The 10,686-nt window shown below is 41.1% G+C and overlaps 1 protein-coding gene across 1 annotated transcript in view; it reads left to right on the top strand.

The window, feature by feature from the left end:
- The window catches only part of LOC137975453 (stalled ribosome sensor GCN1-like), a 70,758-nt gene extending 60,072 nt beyond the window's left edge, over window positions 1–10,686 (top strand). Inside the window, exons 51-60 of the mRNA XM_068822576.1 lie at window positions 355–510; window positions 782–895; window positions 1,975–2,205; window positions 4,134–4,327; window positions 4,421–4,535; window positions 5,309–5,405; window positions 8,679–8,827; window positions 9,313–9,417; window positions 9,637–9,855; window positions 10,350–10,686. Coding sequence (XP_068678677.1) covers window positions 355–510; window positions 782–895; window positions 1,975–2,205; window positions 4,134–4,327; window positions 4,421–4,535; window positions 5,309–5,405; window positions 8,679–8,827; window positions 9,313–9,417; window positions 9,637–9,855; window positions 10,350–10,487 — 1,518 coding nt within the window. The 3' untranslated portion in view covers window positions 10,488–10,686. The remainder of the gene's footprint in view (window positions 1–354; window positions 511–781; window positions 896–1,974; window positions 2,206–4,133; window positions 4,328–4,420; window positions 4,536–5,308; window positions 5,406–8,678; window positions 8,828–9,312; window positions 9,418–9,636; window positions 9,856–10,349) is intronic.

The following is a 10,686-nucleotide window of genomic DNA, read 5'->3' as shown; positions in this document are numbered from 1 at the left end:
CGCATGAAAATTGTATCAATCTATCCTAATGAACGGGAAGACCTTTGACAGCAATGACTACAACCAGGTTGCTGACCAGCGGTTTTCGTTAAAACAATGGTTTGCTGGGTGTGCTCAGTCTCGCGGGCTCAGAAAACCTGGTTGTAGTCATTGTTATTTAAGGTTTTCTAATGAACGTGGTCGTTAATTACAGAAATGGGCACGCATTTTCTTGCGCACAGCTGCAACAATTCGTGCAGTATATTAAACGAAAAGAATTGTTTTTATTAGGTTTGAAGCAACGAAACAGAGCGAAATAGTTTTGACTTGGCCAAAAGAAAAATTGAAATGTTTTTCTCAACTATTGTACTTTAGGCCTCAATCTCTCTCCTGTATATCTTCTGTGAGAGGACTAAAGCAGACTATTCCCAGTTCATCCCGTCCCTGTTTCGTGTCATTATTCAACTCATGAATGATTCTGATGAGCTGGTGGTGGATATTAGCTGGAATGCCTTGAATGCAGTCACAAAGGTATATTCGTAAAATGATTTTTAGTTTGACTCATTAATCGCAATACTCTTATATCAGCATCTGCTAAGTTTGTTCGCAAGCAAGCTTTCGAAATGATTGCTCTCAAATGTGGAGTGGATACCCACCTCTGGTCGCTCGAAGTGCTTGCAGATTTCTTGAGGGAGGGGTAGAGGGGTTTCCTACACAAATTTTCAGTCCTTCGCAAACTACAAGCTCTTGTTTGTGGGTTACAGCCAAGTGGAGGCATGACAATTTCACTTCTTTATTATAGCGCTTGGAACCCAGCGAGCAGCTGCAATACATAAGCCACTTGCGTCAGGCAGTGAGGTTTGTCTCTGATGACATTAAAGACGGAGATCTACCTGGATTCTGTCTTCCTAAAAAGGTATTTGTGTACTTCGTACTTTGATCGTATGCCATAACACAAGATGATTTCAACGACATTGAGCGGAACTAGTATCACTGTCAGTGAAGAGAAATGCTTGAATTCTTGTTTCGGAAGGAGACAGGTCAAGGCTCTTCAGAGGAAAAACACCAGATGACCAACTAGCACATTGATATTTGAGAGCATTTAAGCACGAGAAGTTTTTTATCCACGAATGGAAACCGGAAAAGTAAGCCGCCATGTTTTCTATAAACCGAAACATGAGAAATTGTTTGCATAAGAATAGAGTCCAATTCCCAGATGATTAGTTTAGATTACGAACATGCCCGTCGTTTCTTTAATGAAAACACTGACATAGTCGCCATAATGTTGTGTGAAAACCAATGATACGACAGTATTGCCTGATACCCTCCTCAATGTCTGCCGTTTTCTGAAAGAGATAAAGAGGTGGTGAGGATGTATTGTCTGATAAGGATGGGATTACGCAGTGGTGGCAGGGATGGCGCAGTCATCCGAGCATTCACTCGCCTCCCACCAATGTGGCCCGGGTTCGATTCCCAGATGCCGCTTCTTATGAGGGTGGAGTTTGTTGGTGCTCTACTCTGCTTTGTTATGTTTTTCTCCGGGTACTCTGGTTTTCCGCTCTCCTAAAAAAACCAACCTAAGATCGGATTCCAGTGCTCCCAATTAGTGCCTTAGTTTTTTTAATGGATAGAGAAGGGGTGCATTTTTTCAAACGTTCATCGTTTTTCCAAACGTTCTTCTTTACACCAGTTGCGGGATCATTGCCGTGAAATGACATCTCAAATCCCTTCTGACCTTGTAGCTGAGTCGGTATTGCAACTGTGATCTTATCTGAAGGTCGTGCAGCTAATCAGATGCAAGTTTCCATTTAAGCATCAATGCTGAATACCTATTTAATTAGTTCTTAGGAGAACAAACTCTTCCCGTATGACTTGATATGGCCAAGTGAACATAACAGGACATCTCATTATAAGGTACAATGGGTTAAGAGTCAGTATCAAACGGGCAAAATAGTGAAGACAATACGGTGTTGCCCTTACTCACTGTTTCACCAGGGTATTGCGCCAATCCTACCGATCTTCAGAGAAGGCATTCTGAACGGCACACCCGAGTTGAAGGAACAAGCTGCTAAGGGACTGGGAGAGGTGATCAGTATCACTAGCTCTGCAGCCCTAAGACCGTTTGTGGTAAACATCACTGGGCCCCTGATTCGAATCCTTGGTGACCGTTTCACCTGGAATGTTAAAGTGGCTGTCTTGCAGACTCTAGGGCTGCTGTTAGGCAAGGTTTGTATATCATGTTCAATCTTTAGATTGTGTAATGACCATTATCTGAGTTTTAGTTTCAAATTGTGGAATGCGTTGTGACCATTGAAAAGTAAAGCATATTAGGGTTGGTCGTTTTCAAAGGTATTCTAGTGTGTTTAGTTTCGTAACCTTGTTTGCACAAGTAATCGCGTGACTTCGAGTGCAATTTGGGATAAAATAATGAGGACTTCCAACTTTTTCAGAGACTACAAATTGCACACGGCCGAAATTTCACAAGCAAAATCATGTGACGACTTATAAAGAATGTTCATGAAAAGAAATTGGGAAATTTGATTGTCGTAATCACTGAAGCAGAAGCAACGGACCCTTATCACGCATTCAGGCAAGAATTGCGCCATCCAGGGCTCGCATTTGATTGACTATCGATGACGTTCTTTAGCCATCGACCAATCCGAATGCTTGCTTGGTTTGCGACCTCTTTTTTGCACTGAATTACCTCTGCTCTGCACTGTGTCACCTGAAAACTGCTTTCTCTTAGCCAATAAGAAAATAATTTATTCACTCTATAGCGAGGTAGGCGTGTCTACACCTTTTTGTGTTCTCTCATACGACACTCAGGTGGAATTTTCTGCATGCTGATTTTTGGTGAGGGACGAAATCCTGAAAAATTCGGAGAAAACCCTCGAAGCAGGGTTAAGACGGCACATAACTCAACCCGTTTATAGCAACAACCATGATTTAAATCCTGTTCACCATCATAGGAGGCTCTCGGCACTACTCCATCATGGCGGCACCTCAGCGGAAAACAATTAACCATTCAAACATGGACGAGAACAATTTACTCTTCAGCCTAAGACCAAAGGGCCTACTCTCAAAACTGATTCAGTGAACATGTGTGTATCATTTACATAACGCGTTTTGTATCTGGATACGCTCAAAAGCACTTTACAGCGATGAGAAGGAACTTGGTGTAATGTGCTCCTAACAAAGATGATACACTTGGCAAACAGCAAAAGGACAACTGAAAAATAAGACTCCTAGGCACCATTCAAACCTAAGACCTTTGTAAAATGAAACATATTACGTACATGAAACTGATTATATATGAAAAAATTTTACCATTCTGATTACCTAAGAGAAATGCAGTTTTCAGGTAACAAAGTGCAGAGCAGTGGTGATTCAGTGCAAAAAGAGGTAGCAAATCAAGCATTCTAATTTGGTCAATGATCAAAGAAAGCCCCTGATAGCCAATCAAATGCTAGCCCTGGATGGTGCAATTTTTGCGTGATAACGTGATACGCGTGCGTTGTTTCTACTTAATTACGACAGGCCTTTCTCGATATTTTTCCCATGTCTATTATTTAACAACGAGTAATCACATGATTTTTCTCATGCAATTTGGAATAAATAATCACTCGTAATTTTTTTCAGATTACAAATTGCACTTGCCCGTAATTTTGTTGGCGTTTGAAAAATCTACGCATGCCCATTTATTCTAGCTTGTTCCAGGCTCCCAGATAGTCGGGAAAACGAAAACAACTAACGTGGGAAAAGCGAGTGGGGGCTTGGGTCGAGTTTTTGAGTTTTCGTGCGTGAGTTTTTTCGAGTTTTCGTGCGTTTTTCGCACGCATATTTTTTCTCTTTCCCTACCATCTGGTAGCCTGGAACAGGCTACATTTATTCCAAATTGCACTCGAAATCATGTGATTACCTATTCAAATCCCCACCTTGAAGGAAACGACCACATCGCTATTTACAAACGGGTGTTTTCGAATTCAAGACCACAGCAAAACAAATCCATTAGCTAGCCAGTGAGATTTTATCATAGGCATGCAATTACAGAGCCTTAAACTCTCTTCTACAATGCCTCCGTACAATTATGTAGATCTTCGTTGCTGTTTTGGAATTTTTGTTGGGTTTGTGACTGTTTCATCTTGACATTGCAGGTAGGTGCCATGTTAAAGCCTTTTCTGCCTCAGCTTCAGACCACCTTTATCAAGGCCCTCAATGATCCCACCCGCGCAGTGCGCATGTGCGCCGCGAACGCACTGCAAAAACTGATCAAGCTTCACACTAGAGTTGATCCACTCTTCACTGAACTTCACAATGGAGTTAAAAACACTGAAGATAATACTATAAGGTACGGTATCGAGCAAATGCTGGGGCCAACTTGGCGTTGAGCATCTTTATACAAGCCGAGTCTGATTGTTTTGGTTTTTTTTTTCTTTTTCAGGGAGACACTGTTGCAAGCCTTACGAGGGGTGATCGCGGGCGCCGGTGAGAAGATGGGCGAACCAATAAGGAAGGCGCTAACGACAACCTTGTTGGATCTGCTTGGACATGCCGATGTAAGCTCCTGTTAATACTGATGGACAAGATTTAGTTACTTCAGGACATCAAAGCCCTGATTGGACCCCAATCTTAGTTCTTAAATATTAGCTTTAGGCCTTTTAGTCAATCTATCGTCGAGGCTGCACGAAAGAGTTTTCCTTAGAGAAATTACCCCAAAACATGGCGTAGACATACTATCGATTTCTTCTCAGAATTAACTGTAATACGGCCGTCTTCCGTCATCAGGGAGAAGAAAAACAGTGAGTTGCTGGGGAGGCAGTGCCACCCAGTGGTCAGGACGCTTGCCTTGAGATCCGGAGATTCCGGGTTTAAGGCACGTTCTGACCACTCCTTGAATTTGTTCCAGGTAGTCCCTGGCTCAATTTCCTGGCTGCACTTGTAAATAGCCAACTGGTTTGCCTCCAGCCAGCTGGGATACTTAAAGTTGTTGTTCTGTTCAATACTCGGAGATATTAGCTACTAGCTACGCTAAAAATCTGGGGGTAAATAAGAATACTTACTTGCTTACTTACGCAGCCTGAAAAACGCTCTCCGGCTGCCAATTTTCTGTCGTCTTTGAAAACTCGTCCTCTGACGATGTTGACTCGGGGATAGTCGGAAAAAACCCGAGTGCTCATTTCCAGGAGTCGAACCTGCCACCTTCCTCAGTATTTGGGGTGGTAACCAAAGTCATCCCACTGATGCAATGGCGATTCTCCTTTTGTGTCATAGTGTTGAAAAACGCTGTGACCACATTTCATGTGTTGTTTTCGTTGCCTGTATTCTTCAGGATAGTATTCGTGTGGCTGCTGGAGGCTGTGTTGGATCATTATCAATCATTGCACCTGATCCAGAGCTGCACTCCATCGTCAATGATCATCTTATAGGTAAACAGACTTAAGTGCTGTTTTTGACTGCCTTCAATAAATATGATTACGGATAAGATTTTTTAATAAATTCTAAAGACCCATTGTTTTGGAGAAAATAGAAAGACGTACACGGAGACTTTCATATCACGTTTGGCTTGGTTTAGTTGGATGAGCATCAAATGCATTAATAATTCATGAGTCTAACAGCCTATCAAAACACCGATAAAACGTCACGTGTATGAGCTTGATATCCTGATAAAACACTCCTCGTTAGTATTCTTTATATAAAGCTTGTTTTTCTTGTATGCTAATATTCACCTCTCACAATTTGAACCATTGTTTTGAGTCCAGAGGGACACGCTCTTTGTGGAATGTTTTTGAAGCCGTTCAAAAAACTCGCAGCACGTGTCTTATCGGGTCCAAAAACACTCAGCTACGCCTCGTGTTTTCAAAACCCCGATAAGACACTGCTGCTCGTTTTTTTAACGTTACTTAGGGCACCTTTCCATTGTGCTGAACAGGTCGTTATTCTCAATGATCAAGTACGTTCGAGGTTAACTATCAATAGAGTTATTTCAGTAGAGTTATGACTTAGAGTTAGAGTTAACAACTTCCAAAATCCTGAATTCACGATTTTGGACTGCCAAAATCCTGAATTCTACGACATAACTCTATGAAAATAACTCTAAGAATAGCTGTCCCCAGTACGTTCCCATTGTAATGGAAGACCATATCGTTATTGAGCTGGAACAGGAGGTTATTTTGTACTGAGTCATCGAGGTGGATTAAGCGGTGCTTATTTTGCAATAGTGACTTCCTGTTCCAATCAGTGATCTCAATAATGACCTTCTGTTTCAACCGAGTGATCACAAAAGTTTGGAGAAACCAACCAAATTGAGTATCCTTTATTGTCCTTTGTTTTTACAGTACCTCTTACGTTTGCCAGATAGACTTGAAGATTGCAATCTTTTACTAGTTATTGTTAATCGTTATATTACAATTTCCACAAGAAACATTTAAAGTAATTGGCCCTTAAGGAGCTAATTTTGGAATTTGCATACCACCAAAATTATCTACACAACTGGTGTTATTACGTGACTGTCCTTGAACTATTTTGGAACTCTTACTTGTTGTTCATCCGTCTCTCTTTTGTAACTCTGAAGGGCTTCTGATCGAGGTTAGGGTTAGCACCTAAAATAATAAGGTGATAAACCAAATCGCTGAAGAAGGACACAAGGCATCACAAAAGGATTCTTACCTTTTGCGGGTGGAAATCTCCTCAATGATCACCAAACTATGGCCACCACTCTCAAACATGTCGGTGGAATCGATTGCGTCATCCAGAATCTTCTTTTCTTCAAACATGTGAAGAGACTGTGAAAGAATATGGTCGAGTCCATCGTCTAAATCGATTTCTTCTCTTTGGCTTCGGTTCACAGCTGACAGCAAATCATCATGGCCGTCCTCCATGATCCCAAACGAACGCTTACCGAAATAACTGAACATGTTTGCTCACAAACATAATCCACCAAACTGCCATGAAACTTAGTTTACAGTTTTTATGTCGCAAGTCGAAATTACTTTGGTTTTGCATAACTTCACTCAGTGATTGGTTCAAAGATTTCGCGCCACTTTTTCAACCAATCAGAAGTGAAACCAAAACCAATCGTGGCTCGCGCGTGCACATTTTCCCGCGCTTTTTGTCGGATACGTGTAATTACTTCGAGTTTTGATTGGTTTACTGGATTCTCTGTCCTTTTTGATTGGCCAAAGTAATTACTTTGGTTTTGGTTTTACGACACTCATTTGAAAACCGCTCTAAGAAAAGGCAATTAATTCATATTAAAATGACTAAAACTACAAAATCTCAACGGGCTTATTGATTACCCATACTCCCTAGCGACTGATACGCTTTCTTTATTTCATAACAATGAAAACGTGAATTAAATCGGATAATGTCTTCGCTCCTTAGCCTTCTTAAAACGCGCGAGGACCTTGTCGTTAAGAAGGCCGAGGAGCTCAGACATTGTCCTTCACTAAATTGTGTTGTCGACAAAAACCAGTATACACGATTTAAGAAAGAAAACACTTTGAAACTGTGTTTAACTAAACATCTTCAAAGCATGGTTAACGTTTGCTGTGAACGGGGCATGCATAATACTGTAAACCGCATACCCCGTCCTAGAACCGTTGTTCAAAAACTCTATTGGACGTTAAAAAATCCCACACGTGACACACACTTTTCGATAAGAGCAGCGCACTACGTTCCTGGCGTTTGTTGTCTCGTCTGAATGCTGAGGGTTACAAGAGTTAACTAGTTAACTATGACGTGGTAGCTCCGGTGTTGTGGACTGACCTTAATCTGGTCGGGGGCATCTTTCACTTCCTAAGTTAATTGCAAACAAGCAGTCTGGCCAAAGTCGCCCACAAAAAGCATTGTAGATTAGTTCTGAAAAGCCCCGAAGGAGAGAGACTAATAACTTCACTTCACTTCACTTCACTTGTTGTAACACTATCAGGTTCTTGATGAATGTATATTTGAAATGCGGGTTATAGACCAAAGAGGTCATGGGTTCGAATCCGGTTGAAACCCGCCTGAATTTTTCAGGTGTCTGTAAAAGTGACAGTTGCTTAAATTGTCCATTAAAGTGCGAGGATCACCTTTATCTTTTGACTATTAGGTTCTACCCTCATTAAATAAAGTGTTACTTACGCGCTTATTTTAAAATGGTAATTGAACTGAGTGGAGGGCAATTTGGTCTGAAATCATACGTGTGATTTCAAAATCGAACGAACGAGTTCGATTTGAAATCACAAGTATGATTTCAGACCAAAACTGCACGACACAAAGTTCAATTACCACTTTATTACATCCATTTAGAAATAACACAATAATTATTTAATCGCTCAAATACAGGATTTTAGTCAGTGCCAATATTTTATTGAGCCAGTTGAGAACGAAAGTTGCAAAATTGGCCACACAATTGATTTTCTTTGTCTTTCATTTTCCTGCAATTTTATTGGTTACCTTAAACAAGCCTTGAAATCTGATTGGTTGTTTTAGTGGCCTATTCTCATTGGCTGGGGAAGTGGTGCGATTTAGAGCAAAAAATAGTGCAATTTGGGAAGAAATCGCTCTGCTGAGAGCCAATCAGATTGCAAGGATCACCAGTGATTTCTAAATGGGTGTAATAAAGAGAGAAACCATTCTGTGTAAGGCCCAGTTTAATAATTTTATGTATACAGGACACGACAACCGTAATTTTATCATTGTTAATTTTTCGTTACTAGTTAACGACCCCACAGTGGACTGGACCGTAAGACACGGTCACGCGATTGCCCTGTCGGCGGTCTTACACGATGCTGTAGAGAGGATTGTGACCCAGGGTCTTTATCAAGCTGTCACCGATGCGGCTGTAACACATGCTAGTACGGACAGGGTAAGTGGAAAGAGATTTCCCTTATCCCTTAGACGGTGAGCGGCTGATCCGTATCTTTTTGTAATCTTATGAAACTGATTCGGTAGTTATATGCTGTAAAGAAATAAAACCCGATGAGTTTGCAGTGTTCGACGGAATTGTGCCGTGTATTACATGGGTTGGGGGTGACGCACAAAAATTTTGATTAAATGAGAAATTACAGAGAAACCACAAAAAGGCTCAAAAACTTCCCATTTCATTATCCAATCCGTAAAAGGGGCTTGTGTGGGGGCTGTACCTTTATCAAGAGGACGTTACTGTAAATGGGATCATAAAAATGTAAGAAGTTGATCGTTTGCTTGACAGAATTGCCCGACAACTTGTTATCGTGATTAGTGTTTTTCGCAAGGTTTCTGGCCCAGATATTTGCGGAAATCATGATCTGTTTTTCCTGTTTCAAAGAATTGAGCATTTTGTAAAGAAAAGTTGCATTTTTGTTTGTCTAGATTCCTATTTGCAGCTCAGGTGTGCGGTCTCTTGGCTTCATCCTCGCGAATTCTGTGGTTCAATGTGATTCTCCTCCGACTCAGGTTTTACAAAAGCTCCTTAAGGTACTTCCGTGTTTTGGTCGGCATTTTGCTATCCTTTACTTGTTTTACCAATAGCCCAGGGTTAACGTTAATTGGTATATTTTTTTACAGTTAGTCAACCGTAGTTTCAATGAAATCACGTGTTATTAAAAATTCTCGTTTGAAGAAATTTCGCTATTGTTCCTGCATTTTTTCAGCTTAACACATGTTTGCGGATAATCAGGCACATGCTTTTTTTAGGTTCTGCAAGAAGGTTCTAACGATGTCAAGATTCTTGCGGCAGCGTCTATAGAACATGTCGCAAGAGTTACCTCGGCTCCACTGGATACCACACTTATGAAGGTTATAGTCCCCGCGCTTATTACGTCATCCAAGGAGAAGAACACTGGCGTGAAAGCTGCCGCTGAGTCCGCGCTCATGTACGTTCTGCGGTTAAGGGATGGCGATACAACACTTCAGGTAACAGTCAGCAAGTCTGACTCTCTACAACTTAGTTGCCATGGTCGATTCATCGTCACAATTGAAATCTGTCACGGTTGTTCGGTACTTTATATTTGATTGTAAGTTTTCACTCCTCTGCTAAAGTAACCTTTCTCTGTTATTAAAGAGGATGTTCCCAGCTGTAACCTGTAACTTTTTTGCTTGGGATACCAAGCAAACACTTACCAGGGAAAACAGTTTTTGGGAGGAAGTTCGTGTATTTCACAGCCCAGTTGTATTCTTTTTAGTCCCTCGCTTTTGCCTCTTACAATAAATGAAAGAAAATAGAACACAGTTATAGCAGCCACACGCTAAGAAAAAGCAAAAGAGTGGAAATCCTTAAGCGAAAAAAGTTGATAGTATGTCCAAAATTTCTTTCCGTGAGAAAAACCTTTTCTTCCGCAATTTAACACCTTTGGAACTAGACACTCTACAAAGGTAAAATACCTTATCATTTTTGTGTTCTATTTCAGTCATGTTGCCGCATCTTTGATGCCAGCACTGCAGAGAATATTCAAGATCTGTGTCGTCGATCATTGCGTCGCTTAGCAACACTGGAAGAAGAAGCTGATGAGTTAGAAGCTTCTTTCTCCGTTGTGGACCAAGGATGACATCGGCTTTTTGGTGTGTAGCTATGGCAACAATGAACATGTGTCGCCGGAGCAATATCACATCAAGTCGACGAGAGCCGTGACAGGACATGTTACCATCCCTAAATGCAGGTTCTTTTGAGAAAGCTCCAGTAGTAAATGTGCAAGTTTTACAATTCAAATGTGCCTTTTTGAATTGCAAATAAATGTTTCCGAACCA

The sequence above is a fragment of the Montipora foliosa genome, chromosome 11 (genome assembly GCF_036669935.1).
Source record: "Montipora foliosa isolate CH-2021 chromosome 11, ASM3666993v2, whole genome shotgun sequence".
Classification (NCBI taxonomy): domain Eukaryota; kingdom Metazoa; phylum Cnidaria; class Anthozoa; order Scleractinia; family Acroporidae; genus Montipora; species Montipora foliosa.
This window is presented reverse-complemented; position numbering and strand designations above follow the sequence as displayed.